Genomic DNA, 27,976 nt, shown 5'->3' with positions numbered 1-27,976 from the left:
GTCTATTTGTTGCCATAGCAACCAGAATTTTCAACATAGGAAGATAAGAAAAGGATGTGCATAATTTCCAGACTGCCATCTACCCATATGTCAAGTTTCATAAAAATATTTTCAGTACTTTTGCAATATCACTGGATCCAGGTTATGTGTAAAATTTGCCATATTTTCAGTCTATTTGTTGCTATAGCAACCAGAATTTTCAGCATAGGAAAAAAAGAAAAAGACATGCGTAATCTCCATACTGCCATCTATCCATATATCAAGTTCCATAAAAATATTTTTAATACTTCTTGCATTATTGCGGTATCCAGGTTATGTGTAAAATTTGCCATATTTTCAGTCTATTTGTTGCCATAGCAACCAGAATTTTCAGCATAGGAAAAAAACAAAAAGACGTGCATAATCTCCATACTGCCATCGATTCATATCTCCAGTTTCATAAAAATATTTTCAGTACATTTTGCGCTATCGTGGGATCCAGGTTATGTGTAAAATGTTCCATATTTTCAGTCTATTTGTTGCCATAGCAACCAGAATTTTCAACATAGGAAGAAAAGAAAAAGACGTGCATAATCTTCATACTGCCATCTACCCATATATCAAGTTTCATTAAAATAATTTCAGTACTTTTTGCGTTATTGCGGGATCCAGTTTTGTGGACGGACGGACTGACGGACGGACAGACGGACGGAGGGTAAACCTAAAGTCTCCTCCGGTAAACCGGTAGGGGACTAATTACATCAGGTTCAATAACCTTTACAATTTATTGACTGAAATTTTGCCTGTATATAGACATCCAAGGTTTCTTTACAATCTGTATCATTTTAGACTACCTGTTAACAGTTTTTGTTTGTTTTAACCCTTAGCCTTGTGGCAGCGACTAAATTTACCAATGCAACCAGTGCGGACCAAGATCAGCCAGTACATGCGTACCTTCTTATCATGGTCTGCATTGTTGACTTTTCGGTCAGAACTTATTTGGAAATACTCACTAAAAAGGAGGATTGGTTTAGTCCAGGATGAACGGTTGACCAGTTTAGTGCAAGATATTTAGTGTGGTAACAGTTGAATCACACAAACATTGTAAACATTGAACAAAGTATATATATATATATAATATACTTTGTTCAAAAGTTTCAGTGTTTATTCAGTGATTTAACTGTTACTACACTATATATATAGAACTTAAAAGTTGACCTTGTTTCAAACATCAAGCATGATGACATCATCAAATGTTTACAAACCCTGGACTTTCCATTTTATTTCCCTTTCCATTTAACAATTTATGTGTACAAAGTATAATAGATATGTTAACATGCCATTAATGTTGCAGTCACTTTCCATCATAAAAAGGTCAAAAATAAAAATTATTAAAGCTGCATGCATTCAGATAGGCAAAAAATATTTCAAGAAAATCAAACATGAGAAAAATGTTCTAAGATTTTAAGAAATGAAAAAAATTCAAGATTGAAGATAGTAATTTACAATTGTTATCTGTGAGAAATGACTCTATTTTGCATTATTTATTACTATATTTCTACTGCATGACTAATGCAATAAGGGCTATTTTTGCATATTATGACCTCTTTTTGGTTATTTAAATGAAAGTGTTGTTTGCAATGTGTAAATTACTTTCTTCGGTCACTTCACAATATTTAACTTTTAAATATATTTTTTCAAAATGTTCATGAAAATTAGCAAGAATCTGAAGGCATGTTGCTTTAAATTTAGATATGCATTTTATAATAACAGCTAAACATAAACTTTAACTTATGATTTTTGTATACTAGTTTAAATACTGATCAATTATAATTATTGTAAATTTTAGTTTGTCAAAATTTACATCTTTTTAACTATTTACATTGCCCTTTGTACTGGAACAAAATCTTTTGTAGAATGAATGCCCCTTAAAATCGAAGATTTATTTTGTAGAATAATAGCTTGGAAGATTTATTTTGTAGAAATAATGCCCTTTAAACTGGAAGAATATATTTTGTAGAAACAATACCAAGTAAACCTGAAGAACTAACTTCATTTATTGAAACATCGCTTTTTAAAACTGGAAGAATTTCTTTCAATTTCAGCATGATCAAGGGAAATATCTAACACATTTAAAGAAGAAAATTTGACTAGTGTATTTATATTAATTTCAAAACAATCATATATAAAAATGAAAAAAACTTATATCAGCAAAGTTATAAATACTAATTTTGCTCAAGACAAAAACCATTTATAGGAAGATTTATGCTCATCCAGAAGAGTTTAAGGTGAAGATGAAAATATACCTGCTGTATGTCAGTTACAGTTGAAGTATTATATTGTGTAAAATAATATAAATTCTTGCAGAAAAGTATGCAATAACATACATATACAATGATCACACAATGGTAAATGTCCCACTGAATGAAAATCATGAGACTTCAAACAAACCTTGTGAGCACAAAAGAAAATCTCTAACCTCATCACAAAGTGAGGGTTCGGTGCAAAACAGCTGTAACTCATATTAAATAATGAAGGAGTTACGTCCATTTCGCATCGATCTATCGAAACATTCTATCATTATAAGAATTACAAAATCTACGGTTTATAAAAATCATAATCACAACAGTCTCATACATAGGTCTGCTGAAAGTAGACACTTAGTTTAATGCCAAAAGAATTACCATCAATTATATACACCCATCGAGGGTACTAGATAATTATATACACCCATCGAGGGTACTAGATAATTATATACGCCCATCGAGGGTACAAGATGTATTTTACACCCTTGAGAGAACTATATTACACCCTCGAGGGAATTTATGTAAGTTAGTCTGTTCTAAACTATATTCAAATTATGCTGCTAAAATTAACTTGTCATGAAAACATCCTTTTTAACCCTTACCAAATTAACTATATTATAGAATAGACTTGTCCATCTGGACAAAACCTTTCATCATTAATAGGGCAAATTTTCAATAAATGTACTGACTGAATAGCTAAACAGTGCAAATCATGGTCAGTCCAGACAAAAAAATGCTACTAAAATTACTACTTATTCTTACTAAATTCCATACAAGACGAGATTAGCAAATAGAAAAAGGACAAGTAAATTCCATATAGGACAAGTCTTTTATACAAATTTATGTAGCTTGGTAATGATTAAAAAGTATTCAATGTCTAACTATCTCAACATATTCATTTTACATGTATCTTCAGTGAAATATCAGAACTGAATTTAATCTTCAATGGCATTCACTTGCCTTCTCCTTTAGCATAAAATCTCCAAATCCCTCATCTTACAAAATACACAAACTTTGTTATAAATTTATCTAAAGTGAGCAATCACCCCTTCAAGACATAGTATAATTTATTTAAAAGGCATCCAATAAAAGAGGCACTAGTAATACAACGACTACACAACAAATCTATTATCTTCACTGTATGGCGGTGGCGGACTATGGGGCCATGGCAGTTCTTTTGAAGGCGACGTTCTCTGTGTCCGTTGAAACTCTTTTGGCATTGGTGGCACCTGCGGAACAGGGCCTTCTGAATTCTGCTGAGGAGAACCGTCACTGTTTTGCAGCGATCTGAACACTTGAGAATCATTCCTACCACTAAAACTTTCACTTAAACTGTTTTGAGCATTCAGGCGAGACTTATCACTTTGATTAGCGGCACCAGGAACGGGATTATTATCTATCCGCTGGAAGTTTCTTGGATCATACAATCTAGTATTTGAAATATTTGGTCTCACGGCTGGAGGGTTGTTGAAATTAAACCCTGGTGCATACTGATACCTGACTGGATGGGTTTGATCATCTGTGGTGCTGTCCTCCTCCGTACCGGACATAGATGACTCATTATCGCTAGTGTGATCTGTTGTTGTAGAGTCTAAAGGGAGAGAACTCATGGGTGGCATCACTCTAACAGTCTCTCTTAATGGAGTGATCTCCCTTGGTCTGGATCTATCTATATCTTTTATTGGGGACTGGCGATAGGGAGTATTAAGGGTTTTCCCTGCAGAATATTTCCTTTCCATTGGTTTTGCTTCAAAGTCAAAGTCATAAACAACATATCTGAAAATTCATTAAGAAAAATTAAAATAAAAAAATAAGACAAAGTTAAAGATTCATAAATGTTAATAAACACATAAACATTTACATAATTATATACATTCAATAAATGAGGCCATTGTTAATAAAAAATATAAAAGTATTTTCAAATTTCAAATATCGTAGAAAGTATGGATAAAAATAATAGTTGCAGACAGTACTGAAGTCATGTACCAGTGATAAATTACTGTAAGTTCCGTTTTTTTCCCCTTATGTTCCTTTCTTTTTTAACTAAAAGTACTACATGTAAATATCAACTTATTAATAAGAATATTGTTAAAGTGAAAAATAAAAGTGGCTGTTCACAACTAATTAATTCATAAAAAATTGTTGTCTATTTTGATACTGAAATCCCTTTAACTTGGAATGGACTGTGCCAAATTAACAGCTGGGCAAATCCATTAATTAAATTCAGCAGGTTACTGGTTATGTGTGAGTTTTAAGATATAAAATCAAACGTCAACAGATCATTTTTTTTTATCTTATTAATATGCCAATTTTTACACGTTTTGGTCATATCACAGCAGTAAGTCTGCCTAAACAGCTGTCCTGGAGTGCTAACCAGTGATTACCAATTTCTCTGCAAGCAACAGACTACTAATCCTGCATTAAGAACAGAACAGGCAAAAATGACCATCAGACTCAATGTCAGAGATAAATTTGCAGAAAGAAATTTCACCTCACATGAGGGTCAGACTAGCAACACCTCAATGACAAGTCTGTTATCTCCTCTATTGTGCAGATTAAGCAGATTTACTTGTGATCATGAATTTATATCATTCCTGTGAGTGACCATAACCAAGTGGTTAACATGTCAGACTAGTAATCTAAAGAATGCTAGCCATTTGGGTTCAAACCCTGTCAGGCAACTGTTGTTTCTGTCAGCAAGAAATTTTACACTCATTGCTCAGTACTGGCTTATTCGAGGAACAGATTCCACAGTGTTTCAATAAGCTAATTATAACTCCAAACACAATCAAATTAAATAAATGAGTATAAACTAAACTATATCAATTATTCAATACTGTAAGATGCTATGTTTAAAGCTGACCTTGTATCTGTTGGAACTGTATGCATCTCCCCGTCAGTTGGGTATTTATACACTTGATTCTGCATCATATACTGAGACATTTGATTGGATGGCGTCGGTGACTTAAACCCTGGTACCTGGTTCACTTCAGGACCGGTAGGTCCGAGGTTTGACATCGGGTACCATTTATCACCCGGTTGCGGTCCTCTATCTATGTCAGAATATAGAACTTTTTGTTGTATCTGACCTTGACCCGAATATTGATTTGGCTGAGGTGGCTGGAAAGGAGAATATAGCCGTCTGTCAGTGTTACTGATGAGATCCGGTTGGTTACGGTCAAGATTTGGACGAAACTTTGGACCCTTGTCTGAGCTCGACTGACTAGAAGGAGGGTTTCTCTCTATTGGTGCATATCTGTTAACTGAAATAAAGGGGAAAAATAACATATGAAACTAGAGCCACAATATTAATACAACATAAGTCTCCATCATATGTATGTTTTGCATTGCATTACAAAACATACTATTGGTTTAAGCGAGAGAACTACATTATATTAAATACTTGACACCTTAGTTGTTGACAGGTACTTCATAAATTAATAGTTTGCATAAGTTCGACAAACTTCATCACAATAGTAAATAAACAACAGGATATCAGTCTCACTTTAGATTGACTGACATGGTAATTACAACTTTCCATTACAAAACAAATATCATGTTTATTTAGAGAAACGTTACCAATCTTTGAATGTGTAGCTGTAAACCTGATCTGTTTGTTTGATTGGGTTTTACATCACATCGACACAGTATAGATCATATAGCGACATTCCAGTTACTGGTGGAGGAAGACCTTGGGTGCCCTTCTGTGCATTATTTCAGGCACGAATGGGCTCCTGAGTAGAACCACCTACTTTCCATAAGTTAAATGGACAGCTTCCATACATGAAAGTATCCAAAGTCCCAGTCTAGATTTGAACCCACAGCGATGAGGGGCAAGTGGTTTGAAGTCAACTACTTTAAACACTCGCCCAAGGACACCCCAAACCTGAACTGTGCTTCAATTCATAGAACAACCTTAACCACTCGCCCATGGATGCCCCAAACCTGATCTGTTCTTCAATTCATAGAACAACCTTAACCACTCGCCCATGGACGCCCCAAACCTGATCTGTTCTTCAATCCATAGAACGACCTTAACCACTCGCCCATGGACGCCCCAAACCTGATCTGTTCTTCAATTCATAGAACGACCTTAACAACTCGCCCATGGACGCCCCAAACCTGATCTGTTCTTCAATTCATAGAACGACCTTAACAACTCGCAAATGGACGCCCCAAACCTGATCTGTTCTTCAATTCATAGAACGACCTTAACCACTCGTCCATGGACGCCCCAAACCTGATCTGTTGCTTCAATTCATAAAACGACCTTAACCACTTGTCCATTGACACCCCAAACCTGATCTGTGCGTCAATACATAGAAAGGTTATCAAATAAGGACATCACTAACCTGGCTGATTTGGTGTTGATCCTCTAACATTTCTCTCAGGTCTACTCGAGGTGTGTTCCGAGTCCGACCCATTTCTTTTTTTGTAACAGTACATGATCCAGCCAAGAACAAACAATATAGATATTGTTCCTACAATCGCACCAATCACTACAGCTGTCTGACTAATAGTGTTTGGTTTTGACTGTGGTTTTGATACAATGCTTGAATCTGAAAATAAAAATAAGGAATTTCTATTTCAAAAACAATGCAAGTTAAACTTTAGACTTAATGGCAAATCCTTGCTGTCACTCTGACATTTGAGTCATGCAGGCAACACATTGTCGTATTATGATGATCATGTGTAGCCTGTAATGCTGTTATACATCTATCTATATGACTACATACTTTACCAGGATGTTATATTTGCATAATGCCAAAATTTGTAAAGCAAGCAAACTTGTAACCATAACAAATATTATATGTAATGCTCTGTCTTGAGAATGTTGAACTTAAACATCTTTGACCCAGTTAAACAAAGATGTTAAAGTTCAACATTCTTTAGACTGAGCATTTAAAATTTTTTGGTAATATGTACATAAAAGATACATCAAAAGTACCAGGTTTGAGTATACCAATTTACTTGTATTATACTATATTAAGTCAAGAGGTAAAGCCTGAGTAATTTCAATAAGTTTTTCAGTAATTATGTTCAATACATATTACAAGGAAACCACGTGAACCCAGGGGCAGGGACAATTTTGAAAATGAACATGAACATTTTACGGTTCCCATCCTTGGTAATCTTGGCTGAATAAGTGCCATGGGATTCCAACGATGTACTTTAAAACAACTTTTTCCAAGCTACAACCTCAAGCTATCTTATGATGATCGCACCAATTTTGAACTCTTGTCAGATAAGCAAGTCATTCCCTTATGTTGTGTGTAACTTGACCAAGTTTAATGCAAACATGACGCAAGAATGACCTATTTCATGATAACAAAACTGTCATGTCTATAACTTCACTTCTTATGTTTGGAAATCCATCTTTTGACAGAAGTAACACAGCAAGTTATGTAATGAGAGTCTGTTTGAAAACCTTAACATGCAATTAAGTTCATGTAACAGAAATGGACACTTCACTTTTATAACTGTCCATTGTTAATTTGGTTTAATACAAAAATACTTAAACTGAAATGCTATCAGTTTACAGCCTGATCAGATTGCACTCAAGTGCACATTGTTCTAGCTTTGTACAGGTGGCAAAGGCTGTTATGTTATTTACAAAGGCTGATATGTGTGTGTATTTAGTTTATTTACCATCGCCACCAGAATAAACCATATGGGCGAGGATAAAGGCTGATATAACAGAGGCAAATGCTTTTATACAAAGTGTACTAATTAGAAAGGCTGTTACATCTGTTATAAAGGTTCTTATATCAGCGACAAAGGTTGTTGTATCTGACACAAAGGCTCTACCAGTAAGACAGACTGTTATAACATTAACACGGGCTGTTATACCATTTACACAGGCTGTTATACCATTTACACAGGCTGTTATACCATTTACACAGGTTGTTATACCATTTACACAGACTGTATACCATTAACACAGGCTGTTATACCATTTACACAGGCTGTTATACCATTTACACAGGCTGTTATACCATTTACACAGGCTGTTATACAATTAACACAGGCTGTTATACCATTTACACAGGCTGTTATTCCATTTACACAGGCTGTTTAACCATTCACAAAGGCTGTTATACCATTTACACAGGCTGTTATACCATTTACACAGGCTGTTATTTCATTTACACAGGCTGTTTTACCATTTACCCATGGTGTTATACCATTGACACAGGCTATATATGATTTGCACAGGCTATTATACCATTTACACAGGTTATTATTCCATTTACACAGGCTTTTATACCATTAACAACATGTAAAATTATCTTTAAAAAGTAATAAGAAATGCCAACTGGTGATAGCTACAGTTAATCTAGAGAAACAATCGATGTGAGTTCAGTTTTGAATGTCAATTGTCATATTACATTACGACTTCCCTCAAAGTAGTCCTGCAAAATACTTCGATGCTAAATGTGAAATGATGAATAAATTAAACTGAAACTCCCTCAATGGAATTATTTCTGTTTTCAAAGGATTAAGGAGTGTGAAACATTTGTAACAATAACAGTCATGAAATAAGTCTTAAACATTAACAGAATCAGTCACGTAAAGATATGACAATTATACATTACAGTCATTTGGTACTAATGAATTTCCAATACAAACTTGCATTTCTAAAAACAGCCTTTGCCTTTTTCTTGTTTTATATAATAACATTTAAGTAAATCTGGTTTGAAAATGAGCACTGTGTGTCAAACATGAAAATGAAATATTTGTTACTTATCTTTTTGTTTCTGAGAGTTGTTTTACCAATAAAAAAGTTTTTTATTCTGGTTGGCAAATACATTGTAAAAGGGCTAGTGACCTTTAATATTGTACTCTGAATATATAACTCTTATTGAAAATGAACTTGAAGATAAGAAATGGTATGTTCCCTGCTTATCTTAGTTTTAAATCAAATTTTACCACATTTAAAGCCCCCACATTTTACTGCCTACCAATACATCATTTCAATATTATATGACCATAAGTATTGAATTTCTTTATACATGAAAATTTAAAGCAACAAAAAACAGGGAAATTTAACCTTATTTTTAGGACACCAGAACATTGACACTTCATGTACAAGCACTGAAATATTTGCCCTAAGACAAAATAAATTATTTATCTAGGTAATAATGACGTACTAATACACTGATAAGTAACGTAACAGAAACTGATAACCTCGTCATGATGAATTGACCTTACAGGGAAATACTTACGCAAGCATCACAGATTTGACCTATTTAAATCTTAAGTCAAAATTTAGTGTTATTGTACTTCATTTCAGTAATCAGATCTTTGTGTGTAACTATAAGGCTTTTCTGTTGGGAGAACTAGAGATTTTACAAACCCCAGATTTTCAACCACACTTTGTAATGCCCACTGCGGTGATGCTTAAATACCACTATCATTTTATATTTCATACGATATTCATACATTGTAGATCTAATATGCTCTTTTTTTTAATTGTTGCAACATAGGTCTACAATAAACTAAAGGACTGCCCCAGGAGTGACAAAATGCCCAGCCACCTCTATTAAATTTGTTACTTGGGTTATTGACAGGTTATATGTCCTTGTTCAAAAGCTTGTTTTCTATATAACCCACACATAGGGGCTTTGGTCATGTAAGCTTTCAACAGTACTGTTTTTACTGGGTCATATAACCTGTTTTCAAACAAAATCCTGTGTGTGAAAAAGTGTGCCAAAAACGCCATAAATCTGCTTAAATTGAATTCCGTATGTTATCGACTCCATAGTATATAAACCGAATCACTGTACACTGTCTTGTAAGCCTGTACAATTCAATGTGTACCCTGTCTTGTAAGCCTGTACAATTCAATGTGTACCCTGTCTTGTAAGCCTGTACAATTCAATGTGTACCCTGTCTTGTGAGCCTATACAATTCAATGTGTACCCTGTCTTGTGAGCCTATACAATTCAATGTGTACCCTGTCTTGTGAGCCTGTACAATTCAATGTGTACCCTGTCTTGTGAGCCTGTACAATTCAATGTGTACCCTGTCTTGTGAGCATGTACAATTCAATGTGTACCCCTGTCTTGTGAGCATGTACAATTCAATGTGTACCCTGTCTTGTGAGCATGTACAATTCAAAGTGTACCCTGTCTTGTGAGCATGTACAATTCAATGTGTACCCTGTCTTGTGAGCACGTACAATTCAATGTGTACCCTGTCTTGTGAGCGTGTACAATTCAATGTGTACCCTGTTTTGTGAGCACGTACAATTCAATGTGTACCCTGTCTTGTGAGCATGTACAATTCAAAGTGTACCCTGTCTTGTGAGCATGTACAATTCAATGTGTACCCTGTCTTGCGAGCCTATACAATTCAATGTGTACCCTGTCTTGTGAGCCTGTACAATTCAATGTGTACCCTGTCTTGTGAGCCTGTACAATTCAATGTGTACCCTGTCTTGTGAGCATGTACAATTCAATGTGTACCCTGTCTTGCCAGCCTATACAATTCAATGTGTACCCAGTCTTGTGAGCCTATACAATTCAATGTGTACACTGTCTTGCAGTTACAAGCACATTTTACTCCCTTCTTGGTAGCCTCTATAATTCAACTTGAACCTTTCTTGCAATAACAGGAAGTAGACTTGTATATATACCGTGATCACCAGGGTGCTTAATGGCAATCATAGAAAACTCTTGAGAAAATGCAGGACTTGCACAAAAAGAAATATCATTAAAAGCTGTGCAGTCAGCCTGACCTTAATCACTTATCTTATAATTATATTTTTCGTAAAACAAGTTCAAACATACCTAGAAATTTAAGGGAACTGACTGTCATGCAAATACATGTATACCTGTTGTTAACTGTTCCAAAGTTCCACAGAATGGTTTTATTTCTAACGAGATTTTGTAACCCTTATCATCCTCCATCTGATAATCTTTCATCTCTGTGACTGTCACCTTTAAATCATTCTTACTGGAGCACCATAGCACTGGTGGAAATGTGCGGCAGTCAAATGTCTGAAAGATATTAACAAGGTAAACTTCATATTATTCAATTATACGACTTTTTTTAACATGAGAATTTAAAGTTACCAATGTGTACATACCTTGATGCAAAATTGTCTGGCTAACCCCGCCTTTGACCTCTGCAAATTAAATGTGACCTTGACCTTACTACTGAAAGAATTATTTTTTCTTATGACAATCTAGTTGCATGTAATTTAAGGAAATTGTTATGTAAAACAAGTATGAAAGTAGTGAACTCTATTTTTTAGACTCTGTCACCTTGACCTTGAAAAAGTTTAAAAATTCAAAGATAGCTGGTTCATAGATATACTTCATGTCAACAAACCATAGATAATGAAGTGATGTGAAAATTTCTCACACATATTGTGTTGTCTCTCACTCAAAGAAATGCAGCAATTAAGAATTTTCTTTTGTTTGCATTTCTGTTTATTACTCCCATTTTAAAACATTTATAATGCACAGACCAATAAATCTAACCTAAAGAATCCAAAGTCCCCATCGGGATTTGAACCTAAAGCAGTAAGGGGTAAGTACTTTGAATTCAATGACACTACCCATGTGGCCAGTGACACCTCTTAATATCCTAATATGTAGGAAAACATAACTATACTTTCTGGCAGGAAGTAACAAAATTTAGAATTTAAGAACACATTGGAAAAAATTTCATCATCTGACAGCCTCTCTCAGTTTCTCTTGTAAACAATTTTTTAGCGTCTGCTGCAATTCCAATCATATTTATCTCAATTTGTTTCAAATCATACACGATCTAGTTTTACCAGCAATAAGATGTGTTTTTTACCCAAATTCTCCTAAAATACCGTAAAGTAATGTAATTATAATGATCTATATGTGAGGCAATATAATTGTAAAACAATGTCTTCCTGCAATGTTACGCCTCAATGAGCAGTAATTAAACCTAAAATTTGATTTTTTTATAATGAATTTTAAGTGGCTTCCCTATAAATAATCATCACAATGTGCAGAGAATAAATTTTGCAAAAATATATCTGGCATTATATAATCTTAAGATAGAAATAGCACTTTGACAGTCTTCATTCTTTAACCTACTTAATTTGTATAATAGATTTACCCAGTTTTGAATTTGGAACAGACCACTTGAAGTTAAAAGTATTCAAAATATCAAAACACAAAAAGGTTGAGTTTAGTTTACCAACAGTATAGAGCCTAGTCAGACTGCATGGATGAGCCAGCTGGCCTGTCTCTATACTGGTGGTAAAGGCTTATATCACTTAGTTATATCAATACATGAGATAAAACCTTCCACACATCTGGTTATAATATTTTACTGACAGCCTGATGGTAGATTATCAATGAAGATTGTTTAAAAAGCCAGATTTACAATTACGTAATAGATTGTAATTGTAGTTTTTTTCTGTAAAATCTGTTTAAACTATGAACAATGTAATTACAAAAGAATATGTTAAAAATCATTTAAACAACATTTATCAAAAAAGGTTATTTTTACATTGTGAATTTTACTAATTCAAGTATTTTTCAAAAGCGTATTACAAATTGTCATTCTTATGAAGACTCTCACAAAAAAACTGCCAAAAGACAGTTGCGAATTATTTAATCTTAACTTTCCCGATTTTTACCATTGTGAGTACAACCAGATAAATAATAATTACTAACAAGAGGTGTAATAATCATAAGATATGTCCTCGTTATTGCCACACTTATAAAAATTTTGTTTTGCAGAAAAAACGTGACAAAATTTGCATTCAAGGTGAGTTGGTTTGACCTTGTAAGTCACCAGTCCTGTTATCTCTGTTTTAAGACTTACAGTAATTTAATTTAATTCAATAGAACAAAACCACACCAATTAAAATCTGGATTTCTTGAAATTTAAGATTTTCTACAAATCAGGATTATCTAAAAACCGGGATTTCCTGAAATTCTGGATTCCCTTAAAAATCAGGAATCTCTTAGATTCTCTTAAAACAAGAATTCCTTCAGATTCCCTTAAAACAAAAATTCCTTCCTTCACTACCATCTACACATTAAGGTTGTTCATCCCTGGAAGTTTAAGCAAAAACTGCCATCCTGCTTAAGAGGATTTGCTTTCACAAAATTTCTACATAGGATATAGTGAAAAATCAACAAAGGGCAATAATTCTGTTAAATTTGGTCGCAGCTAAAATTCCTTCTTATACCACCATCTACACATTATGGTTGTTCATCATTGGAAGTTTAAGCAAAATCTGCCATCCGGTTTAAGAGGAGTTGCGTTCACAAGATTTCGGGACGTAGACAAACGTACGGACTGATGGACAAACAGACAAGTGCAACACTATATGCTCCCCACTTTATGGGGGCATAAAAACCAGAATGCCTTGATATTCAGGCTTGTATCTTTTGGCTTCAGGCCATTGTTATGGTTTTTCAGTTACATTATTGCTACATTTCCCTACATTAATTCTGTAAATGTCACTGAATTCCATTAAGTACAAACATGTAAATGACAACTAACAACATAGTCACAAAAGACCAAATATAATCTTCCATATTATATAAGCTCAAAGCTCAAACTTACTACAGGGCTGAAGTCTTTGACACCATCATGGTATGCCATTTTTACAGAACAACTCTCCATACTGTAACTGACAATTTTCACACACAGACTGAGGCACGGCTCTGTGTAACCACTCTCATCAGCTCTTAATTGAAGAAAGGTCAAAGGGCAGTGCCCAGCATGCACCTTGTCTCTCGCTGATGCAAGGAATATATCGCCAGCTTGGTAATAGTGTTCATTTGTGCAGCTCGATTGTTTGTCCATACCCACTGAAATAGTAAACATACATTAAAGGGACTCAGACATGATGGGAGTTGAAATAATTTTTCGAGATTAAAGTCCCTATTGGGATTCAGGCAAGTGGTTTGAAGTCAACGGTCTTAGCCACTCAGCCACGGACGCTCCTTAATTAGCTCAAATATGGAATAATAAATGTACCATGAAATGTTAAAGAAGATTAACTTTACCACACTAAATATCTTTAATAAACTATCCATCTTTCAAAATCTGGGCAAAACCAGTCATAAATTTTGGGGACAATTACAAAATAGGTATAGACTGAATAGCAAACAGTGCAGATCATGATAAATGGTATGTATGTTCTGGCTAATACAGTATGGCACTGGTAGCATTGGTAGACTTTGTTCTCACCAGCAGGCTTATTTACACTGTCCAGTCATAATCAAAATAATGAAATTAATCATGCACCAATCATTATATATGGAGCATCCATGGCCGAGCAGTTAAGGTTTTTAACTTCAAACCACTTGCCCTTTAGGTCTATGGGTTTGAAAGGGTTTTAACCATAACACTGGGACTTTTGATTCTTTCATGTGAGGAAGCTATCCAGCTAGCTAATGAAACATCTGTGGTTCTTCTCAGGTGTGCATTTGTGCCTGAAATAATGAAGGGCAACCAAGGTCTTCCTCCAATAGTAAAGCTGAAACTTGAGCATAATTTTTATGCCCTATACTGTGTTGGTGTGACATAAAACCCAATTAACAAACAAATAAAAACTATTTTTATACTGCATATAATTATATAAAAATTACAGTCTCAATATATTTTTGTATGTGAGAAAACCTTACATGTAAAATCTCCTGCCTCCACTGTTGATAACAACATGGAAGACAGACAGACAAATATCCAGTTTCCATGGTAACTCACTGTCATTGTAACAAAATTGTCTTTTTCCTCAATTTCTTACATCTCATCTTGTCTGAAATGGAAAAAAAAGAACAATTAATATTGTAACAACCCTTTACTGAAATGCCTTAAATTTGAGCTGTTTCAAATTCAAAGCATGGCATTTTGTTTTGTAAGAATATTGTAGAAGTGCAGGCTGGACTGACTTAATTAATTTAATTAGCCTTTTTGCTGGCAGCGCAGTTTAGCCAGTCCTGAATGCACATCACACTCAAAACATCAACTCTTTCCTCACTGAATTTCTTATAAATTTTGGGTTATAAAGATGAAAATATACATAGAGCCTGGTCAGACTCCACGGATGCGCAGGCTAGCCTAGCTTGCTCCTGTTAGTATAATGACAAACTGGCGACAAAGGCTAACCTCTTCATGGTTCAACAGGGCTATTGGGGTTTAAAGTAAAGTAATTGAAATAACTTTGGGGGAGAATGATACAGTAATTATACATATAAATGTACAGCATGTACAATGTATATACATGTAGTTTATCAACAGCTGTGATTTTCTTTCATGCTCGCCTGTAAACAAAAACAACCAGTTTACAACAACATTCGAGTGCTGAAAGATATCTCATTCAATCAAAGAATGGCTGTGACTGGAATTCATACAGATGAGTCAAACTTTGAAGTTACTAATTTCCTGCCTTCCTGAGCTAATTTGTAAATACCAGAACCCAACTGCTCTCTCTTCCATTTCATTCTGATAAACAGGAATAATTATTCATTTAGTGCAGGGATTTTTTCCAGCATTTTGGGAACATGACCCATACCCATGGAAATGGGAATTTCAGTGATGCTTTGTTAAAAATTGGGAAAAAAATGCAAGACATAAATTTTGCAGTGATTAAATGAATGCAAACAATCACTGTCTTGGATGCCATAAGCACTATTAGAGTGATGAAGCTCTTATTTTGAAAGATTTTAGAATTCTTTATTCAATATTTTTATTTTGTAACTTTCAATTGGGAATATTTTCCTGTGGATTGGGAAAATAATATACACAATGTACATGTAATATTTTCAATTGGGAATAATGACCCAATAATGGCTATAAAATGAGCCAAAAATATCCCTGTAGTGTCTTGGTGAACATGACATAATGGTTATGATATTTTTGCCACTACAGCTGATAATATATTTCAATAGATTTTTATCATTATTTTTCTACATATATAAAAATTATATTAAAAATGAATTCATAATTATAAGGATTTTTAACACACTTGACCCATGAATATTCTTATGCCTGCAGATTAACCCTTATTGCAACCAATGCAGACCAAGATCATCCATACCATTGAATTAATGGTGTGCACTGTTTTCTTGCCCTTCTTGAAAAAATCACAGAAATTCTACATACTGTCTAATGTCATAGAATGACCCCAAAAAGCAGAAGCCACTGGGGGGAAAATCTCATAAGACTACATTGGATTGCACTTTGAAGACTGGCCTCAGTTTCTAGACTGTTATATTATTATTTTATACTAGTGGAACAACTACAAGTCTACACACAAACAGGGGTTCACCTACAGAAATCTCACTATTTTTACCATACTTTAAAATCATTTCACATCGTAAAACAATTATATACATCATTCCAAGACAACTAGCATCTTCAAGAAAATTACAAAAAACCTCCTAAAATACATGATGTAACATTTTAAGCACCAGTTTATTGCAAAATTAATGAAGCTTGGTGGTAAAATGTCTTCCTTGATCACACTGCACTTACTTCTGATAAACATAGAGGGAATTTCACATGCCTTCTGAACACTATATTCCATACAGCACTTACATTTCAAGAGGTTTTTCTGCAGTTTTCTCAGATTATTTATCTACTCTATCCATGAAAGTGATATAAACAAACAGTTAGAGGCCTAAAAGCACTGTAGCATTAGACAGTTAGAAACACAAAAAAATATATATTTGAGTTTATATTTATAAGCCTTTGAGAAATGGCATAAAGAATTATCACCCTGTTGAATATGAAACATCTACGTTCAGTCTGCACCATTGCACCATAATGCTGTATACAATTTAAAAATTAAAGAAACAAAATGGAAGTTCATAGAAACGTATGATTTGAAAGCTTTAAGAAGCCTTTATTACATCATCATGATATCAAAGTCTAAATGTTTAGATATAAATAAAACAATAATATGTAACAAGACTTATTGGAGATGGGGGATGAGGCCTAAACATTGTTTTTTCAGCACTTCGATGGAAACAATGGAGTGCAGGTCCTAATGTTTTCTTTACACTCTTGCTTACTACTCAGGTTGGTTCAAGGATAAGATTCAATACATGTAAGTTTATAGCTTCCAACACAATCAATTAAAACAAATTAGTACATGTATAAACTAAATTAAAACAGATTAAGAATTGGCAGTGTGTTTTTCTATTCTTCATTATGCATAATTAAGATGAAAAGAAATGAGTTTGTTTTTTCATGAATATGCTTAGACCTCACATGGAAGTGAGAAAATACCCATTTCCACTTTTTTACTTGAGACATGCGCTCAATAAAATATTGCAATTTTCTCTCTTTTCATTATGATACATGACTATATAATACATAATCTTTAACTCATTCAAACAAACATGCAAATATCCTGTTTTCATTTCAAGTAGTTTATGGGTTAAATGAAAACTTTAAGTCTGATCAAAAACCGGCAAGTCAGTGTGAACAGTTACACACAGTGATTATATTACTTAGTTCCATTTTTATTCTTTTCCAGACATCATTAGAAAGATAAGCCTGATCTGGACCAGCTATTAAACTGATAATCATTAATATTACCCTACTCAAATACACTGTATACAAACCTACAGACAAAATACATTTATACCAGGGTGGATTTTACATAAACCAGTCTGTATTCCATGCCGTGAACTTTTTTTACCTATATCTAGCTGTTATATATGCTATAATACTGGTATACTCTTTTATCAGAAATGCTGAGGTTAAAGATCTACACTGTTGGCAGCAAATGAAATTATTCATCATAATTACACTATCATAATATATATCATCAGAATTATTATTAGAAAAGTAATTATAAAATACTGAGGCAGCTCACTGAGTTTCAAGGGAAGTACTACTCTTTAGAGTATCATTCTACTTAATTCCTTATTGTCTCAGGCAAACAAACAATCAAAACTTAGTGTGCCTCTTCCACAAAAAACATCTGTCACAAATACTCTGTTTTATAATAGTAAACACATTTTTTTTTAATTTACCTAAACTCTATTCATGCATGAACTAAATGCTCCTAATAAAATCATTATCATCTCTGGTGACCTTGACCTTGCATATATTGACCTTGATTGTGCTGGCAAGACTCAGTTTTATGATTTTGAACATTTTTTAAATATATATGTAGTAACACACATTTTCATATTTTATCTGACCTTAGATCTGTTACTGTGACCTTGGCTAATTTTTAGGGACATGGAATTTGCATGCAATACTCCACTTCACAATGGTGGACATTTGTGTTAAGTTACATGAAAATCCCTCAAAACATATAAATGTTTAAACCTTTGGACATTATTATTATTAGAATTGTCCTGATCTTTAAAAGTGACTTTGACCTTCAACAAGACCTGGTTCATGTATGGGGTTCTTTGTCTGATGCTTATATCCCTCCATGCATGTAGAAAATGGATGCCACCCACAAGTGCCTTTGTGAGGCCAATCTTATAACAGGTACAACCTGCATTTTTTCAAACACTTAATAACAGTTAACTGAATACCTGAAATGCCAACACAATTTTCAGCCAAATATTAGCTTTACGTTTTGTACATTAGCAACTTTGTTACAAATAATATTAAAGTATAAACTACAGGAAATGCTGAAAGGTGAAATTCCTTTATCAAGTTTCAAATGTCTGAGAAACAATAATCATGCAAAAACTTTTCCAATATCATTTATTTAAACAGACCTTATGAACCTACACTTAGGCCTCACAACAATTCTTTTATTACTGACCATAATTCAGACCAAATTTACTAATATCTAAGAACAACAGAGCAAAGGTTGAGGATCAATACAAGAAATTCTCAGACAACAATGTGGCAGAAATATGCCACCATGGTAATAAATCACCTCTTTATCTACTGTCAAAAATAACATACTGTCAAAAATAACAAAGGTTACTTACTAAATACAACAGCTAGAACAGATTTTTTTCCTTAATTCTATGGTTAAAGAAACTATTGAAAATAACTCAAATTAAGATACTCTCTATAAGGGTTTCATAATCACCAGGAATTAATTTCTCCAGCTAGGCTAGTACAATGTTTGTTGGCTTTATGTCTATAATTATGAAATTTTGTTATTATACATTCATTTCTGGCTGGTACATATTATTATACACCAGCCGTAACTTTTGAAGAAATTACCAGGCAAGCATCTTTCATAACACCAGTCAAGATAATATTTTACTTCCTGTATGGCAGCAGTGCTGAGTGACTCTAAAATTTCAAAGACATGAACAGCTGAAGAAAAAACTGTTCAATCTACAATATTTGGTCAAGAATAAATGTTTGGCCAAACTGTTCAAAATTTCATTTTTTTACTATAAATTTCTAATGATATTGAGAAAGCACTAATTTCAGTCTTAGTATAGTTGCTCACATGTCTGCCTGTGATGTGAGATATTTTCAATGTTCAGCAAACTTGAATTAAATCTATACATGCACATGAGTCTTGAGATGATTTTAAGGAAATTACAGATGAAAAAAACCTTTCTCTTTCTATAGATAAGTTTTCATTACTGACATTACTTAATCAAATCAGAATATTATCTACTAGTGAAAGTACTATTATTATGGATTAACACTTCAAACAATCAAAGTACTGAAAGTATTGTCTAACTTAATTGAACAATCCTTTATCTACTTGAGAGTTATGAGTATAAGGACCCTCTTGAAAGATGGGATAGAAAGTGGTAAATTACTCAGACATGATTTTATATAGAGTCATATTTAATTGCTTATCTTAATTACTTGAATTACAGACAGCTATTGCAAATACTTCAGGAATATCCAGCAGCTGTAAAGCCAGAAAATTACTCTTACTTTACAATGTATTTCTATATACCCACTTTGAAACAATTAGCCTCAGGTCTAAATGTAATTATATATATGGATTCTGATAGTGAAGATTCCAGGAGCTCACCTGCTACAATATGAAGCTGAGACAAAGAGTTTTTTAAACACTGACTTTAATGAATGCACAGAAGAAAATTTATTTGATTTTTCAGAAAAATGACTTTTTTAAATCCCTCCACCCCCTTAATGAAATGTTTGGATTGCTCTTTACATGTAAGTTACTGTTACTGTAACAGCTGAAAAGAGATTTCCCAGTTCATCTGGTAACTCGGCCCCACCCCTAAACCATTAAACTCCCCCTCCCCCTCCCCCACCCTTAATCTTAAGATTCCCTATTGTAAATTTACAAAATTATCATCCATGAAAATCAGATAATGGACAATGATTCAAGATTAACTCTGTAGTCATAAAGAAATGTTTGAACATTAATCCAGAAGTCAGAAAATATATTTCTATGCCTTAGAACTCTTCTATGCCTTAGAACTCCTATTTCTGATTCAATTTTCTACATCAGATAGCTGTAGACAGTTTAAAATACATTCAGACATTTTAACTGACATCTTTTATTTCATCAGCAACAAAATGCAGCTCCATCAAACACAGGCTGAACAGTTTTAATTGAAAACGTAAAGTTTAAAACAAGATAAAAATGCTTTGGGATGATTTAAATTGCTTTAATGATACAAACTTTGATAGATTATCTTCCCTGTCAATCTCAACTGTTACAGATTTTTTGTTACTTCACAAGCAATCTTTTTGTGTAAAAAATAAGATTTTTATCTATTTTCTTCTTCAGCTTTTTATGTAACATAAAATTTAACATATGTGTAAAGGTTCCTCTTGGATATGTACATCTGTTCCTTTTCAGAAGCTTTATTTTTTGTTTCATTTAACTATTTCTTTTTATATACATGTATACACACATGTATATTTATACACACACGTACTATATAAATGAAATTACTGTCACATTGCTATACTTTGTATCAGATCTTATTTTCTTTATTTTTGTTGGGTTTTAGGTCGTCAAGATCAAATATGGCAACTTTTCAGCTTTACTGGTGAAGGAAGGAAGACCTCAGGGTACCCCTCCATGCATAAATTAAGCCCTTATATTCTGGTGCCAACTGAATCCAAACCATGTGACCAGTGAAGACCAAGTTGACAGCTGGCAATTCCTTGCCATCCAATCATTATGTCAACACTGTCACGCTATTCAGTCAGTATTCATTTTAAAATTTGCCCCAAATAAATGATGAAAAGTTTTGTTGAGATTGAAAGATAGACCAAGTCCATTTAAGAAATTAAGCATGGTGAGAAACACATAATCTTACATTTTTGCAGGTTAAACTGAGTGATGTTTTTTTTATTACATGTATGAACCAGCAATAAAACTGCTGTACAAATTATTAACATTTACCTTCTAGAGAAGTTCTAGCAAGGTTAAAGCAGGCATAATTTCTCTGTAGTCTCAAAGTGATGACAAATTTTATTACAGTACTTATACCTGTACATCTGTGTACAGAAAGAACATGAGCCCTTCAATAAAAACACATGCAAATACACAAAATAGTTCTCTTCCAGAGTCAGCCCCTTATACCAGATGTTTTCCATGATAAAAAAAATGTAATGCTCTGAGTCTCACATGTTAGTAATTAAAGACTTAATACACATTGTGGATAGATCCCCTTTCTAAGAAAAGTCTATAGTTTTACATAACATTTGTACAAGGCTTATCAGTTACCAGCTTTTACTGCTCGCTGACAAATTGGAAACCAAATTAGCGTGTAAGAAACTCACTGTTTGTTTTCATTATGACTGATAATGAGTGATAATTACTTCCTAGAATATGCTATAACTATTAGAGAATGGTAGAATGGTATATTAGAGAGCCCTCTGATAATAAACTGTTACAGGAACAAAAGGAATGACAATTAGCTAATGATGATTTCTCTATATCATATTAATTTCTAGCACATTATATCCAGTAAATCACTTTTGTTACATTAATGGTAACAATTTAAAATGTCAATAACAATCACAACTTGACGGCCCTCCGTTAATGCATGGACACAACAGTATAAATACACAGAACAGATAAATGATTGTTTGGTCATACCCAGGATTTTTCGGAATTTCTGGTGGTTTTTGTCAGTCAATTGGTACTTTAGAGGCCAGTTGGTCTCCAAATTTTGGAAAGATTTTTTTCTAAAATTGCTAATTTGGGAAGTAATTAAAGCTATCTTCTACTCATTAGAAAAATCCTAAAAATTTGATCTAGGAAATATAATTAGCTCAGATGTTTGGGGAAAACTGCATGATTAAAAGAAAATTTGCAATTGGATTTGAAATTGAAAGAAGCTTTTCATAATATTTAAGCCTCTTCTTATAATCATAGGGTGAGAAATTACAGCTTACAATCTCTAAATATATAAAAGGGTTTCAGATCCTCTAAAACAGCTAAAACAGTTATCATATATAATAATTATGTCAGTCTTGACTATACAATATTTCAGCTGACCTAAAAACACAGACATTTCTCAAAAATAACGGAAAAACAACTTAATAATGACAAAAAAATAACCTATGATAATGATAATTGGCTATAATGTACAATTATTCTGGAAATAATGAAAGTGACAACTTATTCTTAGAAAATATCTCACATACAAAGTTAAAAACTGACTCTATACCACATTGTACTTTACAAATTATTATTGACTTTTTCACAATGTACTTCAAATGCAATACAGCCACAGGCAGTGCATTTTACTACATTCTAAGAACTTTTCCAAGTGTTTCAAATCTGCCACATTCAAAATGTCTGAGTAATGGAAGTAGTTTTAAGATTATTGGAAGTGTGTACAATAACGCCTCATGCATCATTCAGAGGTGTGCCACCACTATAGTTCCAACATCTATCATGTTTTAAGATTATCTGATATGCCTACAGGTACTAAGATTCATTTCTTATAATATACATTTTAACTTAAAAGTTAATCTGATGCAGACCTTATGTATGTATTATGTACATTGATTTCTGTTTGTTATAAAATTGTACAGTATGATGTACAATAACTTTTGTTTATAAATTAAAATTAACTTGTCTCTATTAATATGCTTTTGTCTGGCTTAAATGACAAACAAATTAAATTCAAGAATTCAACATTTATATGGCAGTTATCATGGAACTTTCAATGTGACACTTTTGTGTACTTCCATAAAAAGTGGAGTATGGTCCAAAAGTAAAAGAATGTGTGTGCCCTTAATGAAATAACATTGACGGACGCAACTAAACAAAATGCAAATATGAAAGGGTATCATAACGAAGCCTGTATATCATGGATAAGACATCAAAGGAGAGTCTATACATGAAATAAAGTACACTTACATATTATAGTGTAGAATGTGTGTATCATCAATATTCTCTCTGATGAAACTATTGATGAAGACTGGAAGTGTAAACAGTTAATAAAAGCATCCAAAGAAAAGAATGTGCCCACTTTATAAAATTCTCACAGCCTTATGCCCTATACAATTCACTCTCTCATTAATCAGTGGCTTAAAGTTCCATAAAATCAGGCATGGCAGACCTCTGGCATGCCAGAAAATACAAATAATGTGTCTTTACTCACTGAGATTAATTTAGAGAAGGATTAAAATAATCATTTATTTTCAGCTCTGCAATATTTAATAATTTATATAACCTGCCACTGGCAATGGTAATGTTGAATCAAAATAACAATATATTTCAAATGCTTCAAAAAAGTATTTTATATATCTAACTTTGGTTTAACAAAGTAGTAATCTGGGGTAGTATTAAAGGATGTGAAGGACTGGGGGGGGGGGCAAGGAGGGATGGGATGACAGAGACATTTATTAGAAAATTCCAGGACGCCAACACATGTAAAATAGAATAATATGCCAAAACTAAGGATTCTACAATTGAGTTTAATTACATGTATATGCTTAACACAGGTGCTAATAGGGGGCATGGACGCTTGCATACACTAGTAAGTTCTGTCTATGAACCAAACCTTCAAGCTGCAACATTTTCAATTTTGCCATATTGATCGCTCTTTAGGGACTCTGTTTTTTACATGTTCTATTTTATGCTAGAATGAACTATTTTTTTTAAAACACAATAACCCCCAACCATCTTAAAATTGAAACTACAATACTTACCATGTCTTCAATGATAATATACATCCACTGCCTGCCTCATATATGAATTTTGAACAGAAATACACATCTATTCCAGTAAATGAAAGATTTGAAATCATAAATTATCTCCAGACAATATCACACTTTTTTTCTTTCATAAATTTAATTATCAAAATTAACAACCTTTTAAACAAAACAGACTATTTATCACCATGAGAACAGTAAATCCATCAAAATCACATTAAAATTCCGAGAAAAAATACTTCCTTCATGCAGTTTTTTTTGCCTGCACACTGAAAAATAACTTACGGCACACGAGAACGATAACAAAATATATAGAAAATTATCTGTTTTTCCAATTAGTTGAAATAACTTTGATCTAGACTTGCCTATCAAATGTGATTCACATATAAATGTTCAAGATAGCACTCAACAGGGATACATCTATAGCTGGAAGCAGCAGTATAGTGGTGGTGTACAGGCTCTCTCCAAAAGTTTTATACATCAATAAAAAAAACAGATCTAACAGTGAAGAAAAAAAACACGATTTTATAGTAAGTAAGTTTTACTATAATTATGTACTTCAGCATTATTATATCAATAGGTGCAAAAATTGATACCAAATTATTACCAAAAATTATTACTAAAATCACACACTTTCTTTGCCTATTTGTATTTGATTATTTTGTTGCATTTTGGACACTTTTACTCATTTCTAGAAATAATGGATGATAATTATAACTTGTCAATTAACTGTTCTGTTTGAAGCACTCATATTAATTTTACTTCATAAATATTTATTTAGTAAACTGACATTTTTCATATTCATTGGTATTGTACATTCAAAATTGTCTTCCTAATAATCTATTTTAAGAAATCTTTTTTTTTAATGCTTAATGATCTACAGTGTACATGAGTTTTCTATTTTTAGTATCATTTGCAGATTACACTACATGTCATAGTGATAAAATAGTAAGTCAGAAATAATGTATGAACATTTTTATATCATTATTACAGTGTTTGTTTTCTTTATATAACTACTACCCTAAAACGGTACCATTCCCAATAGAAAAAAGACATCAAAATTCCCAATTTCCAATGTTAAATTCCCAAAATGGCTGTTCAAAATGCCCACAAGGCCAAGTGATTTTTCTAAAATCATTTAAATCCAACATTTTCATACAAATCACTACTCAATAGTTCTATCTGGACAGTAGAAGCTGTTAGCTATCTTTATTCCCATGATTCCCAATTTTCCAAAATTTTTAGCGAAAAAAAGCATTTTAAAAAAAACCCAATTTTTTGTCAAAAAAAAACGCATTTTTTCCCCCCTCAGTCCCCGGTACCCCGGGGGACCCTTTCCAAAAAAGAAGGAAAAAAAACCCTTTTTTAAAAAACCCTTTAAAAAAAAAAGGGGCTATTTTCCCCAAAATTAAATTTTAAAAACTGATCAGTACAGTTGCAGTCCAAAACTTTGGGCCCAAAAAAACATTTTTTAAAAAACATCCCAACCCAGGGCCCTGGAAGAGTTTTCCCCTAATGCAGTAAAATGGGGTTTTAAAAAAGGGGTTTTGTAACTCAAAGGGCTAAAACCGGGTTTATTATCTCTTTTCCACCTACGAAAAAATTATTTATTTTTTTAATTAATTTTTAAACCCAAAAAAAAACCTTTTTTTCCGAGCACTACTTTACATTACTTATTCCTAATTTGACCAAGAATTTTCATGACTTGGAAATATCTTTTACAACATGCCTGTATGTTCAGGAATAAAGGTGTATTGAAATAATATATCACTAGCTGATAAGGCAATAGAAGTTCTTGATACACCTCCATACCATACATTAATTTAAACCAAGTTTTTTAGAAACTTCCCTTGCAATTTTTATATGGATAGCCTCAATGATATTAACATTTTCATAGTTTACTTGTGAATAAACTTCAATACTGATAGCTTTATTAAGAGAATGCACATCTTGATTATTTAGCCAAGCCTCTGACAAAAAAATGTAATTTATCAAGGAATTTACTCTTGCTCAACCATGTTGGGAGTTTTATGTTTATTTGTGTTTATACACCAAAATTTCAACTTTAAATCCTACACAGAGTGGAGTTTTTTTAATTTATAGTTTATGATAATATAAATCACAGCTTATTGCTCCGAAGTTACACATCAGACAAGAATTATACATTAAAATGTATAAAGTTATATCTCTGATGCCTGAAGTAAAAAAAAAATTGTTTGAACTTTGAAAAAAAAAAAAATTCAAAATACATACATGTGTAAAAGAAAATTTTGGGATTTTTTTCCCCTTTTAAGCAAAAGAAAGCATTTTGCAAAATCATTGCTCTGGTTTAAAACCGACCTTAAAACAGCATAAATTTTTGTTCTTTGGGAAAATTTTTTTCTGGTTTTTGGGGAAAATTTTTAGGTTGTTTTAAAAAACCCAAGACATTTATGGGACAAAAACTTTTTAAAAAAATGACCCCTAAAAATTAAAGGAACCCCCCTAAATTTTTAATTCTTAAATGGGTTAAAAAGAAAAAAAAATTTATTAGATAAATAGCTTTAAATGTAAACCCCTTTTAAAGGGGAATTTGCCCCTTCCCCCCTTAACCAATCTCCTCAAAAAACAAAGCGGGCGTCCCTCTACGGGCCCAAAAGGGTAAAGTTTGTAAATTTAAATTTTAAAATTTTTTAAATTTTTTTAAATAAAAACAATCTTTTTACCCAAAAAGCAAAGTAAAATTTGTTTTTCCTTCCGAATCATGATCACAGAAAAGTGGCAACTTCCAATCATGAATGTTACAGTTTTACCAGTAAATGTCAAGGTAGACCATGGGTAATGCATTACCTCCACTTTGAAGAGTATTCAAATACTAAGGCTAGAATCGCTTGTAAACTACATTGAAATTGAGGGGCGTGGGTTCAAACCCCAGAAGGGGCAACTTTTTTTTTCTTTCTTTTTTTCTTTTAAACATTATTTTTTGTATCTTTCTGATCCCTTATGGTAGAAAAAAGTTTGATTTAAATTATATAATTATTTTAGGTATTTTTTTTGCTAAATAATGCCAAAATTTATAGCAAATATGATACCAGATATTTTCAAAGTTCGATAAAATAAAAACTACACGGTTAAAGTATTTCATATTTCGCATGATCAACTAATATACCTTTGAGAAAATTTATGCAAACTTTGAAAACAGACCCTCATTTCGATAAATTTAAGGGATATTTTGAATAAGGCATTTTAGATAGGGAAATGGTAAAATTAGTGTTAAAAGTGGGTGGGGTAGGGTAACATTTATACATATTTAGAACATTTTGTTTAGAAAACAAACATTTTGCTTGTGTAATGTGTTACCTGAATGTTATTATTTGTTTTCTTAACAATGTGCAATAGAAAAAACATTTTTTATAATGATGATATTACAGATTATTTACAGTTTCCTTATTTCCGAAAATAAGCCCTTCTAATGGCAAAGTCTTAGGTCAGAAATATATCCATAACTCATAAACCACACGGTTAATCTTATTTAAATTTTGCATACAGGTGACCTTGAAGACATATAACTGTCCTATGCTGTCAATTTTACAGTTCCTTATGGTTCCCATTACCCATGGTCTACCTAATTATAATTGCTTAATAGAATCTTAAGTTTT

The 27,976-nt window shown here is 32.8% G+C and overlaps 1 protein-coding gene across 2 annotated transcripts in view; it reads right to left on the bottom strand.

Annotated features, from left to right (window-relative positions):
• Window positions 1–2,774: 2,774 nt before the first annotated feature.
• Window positions 2,775–27,976, bottom strand: part of LOC132730847 (uncharacterized) — a 29,109-nt gene continuing 3,907 nt past the window's right edge. The window contains exons 1-7 of one of the 2 annotated variants that reach the window (XM_060716916.1): window positions 24,336–24,735; window positions 14,918–15,048; window positions 13,851–14,098; window positions 11,122–11,287; window positions 6,638–6,844; window positions 5,149–5,548; window positions 2,775–4,061 (exon numbers count right to left, since the gene is read on the bottom strand). In XM_060716916.1, the coding sequence (XP_060572899.1) occupies window positions 3,398–4,061; window positions 5,149–5,548; window positions 6,638–6,844; window positions 11,122–11,287; window positions 13,851–14,098; window positions 14,918–15,002 (1,770 nt within the window). In that variant the 5' untranslated portion in view covers window positions 15,003–15,048; window positions 24,336–24,735 and the 3' untranslated portion in view covers window positions 2,775–3,397. Of the gene's footprint in view, window positions 4,062–5,148; window positions 5,549–6,637; window positions 6,845–11,121; window positions 11,288–13,850; window positions 14,099–14,917; window positions 15,049–24,335; window positions 24,736–27,976 lie in introns of those variants that run through there. The other variant, XM_060716917.1, reaches the window with a different exon arrangement.

Source organism: Ruditapes philippinarum, unplaced genomic scaffold (assembly GCF_026571515.1).
Source record: "Ruditapes philippinarum isolate M1 unplaced genomic scaffold, ASM2657151v2 ctg827_1_1_1_1, whole genome shotgun sequence".
NCBI lineage: Eukaryota > Metazoa > Mollusca > Bivalvia > Venerida > Veneridae > Ruditapes > Ruditapes philippinarum.
The sequence above is the reverse complement of the archived record's forward strand: the minus strand, read 5'-3'. Positions and strand labels throughout refer to the sequence as shown.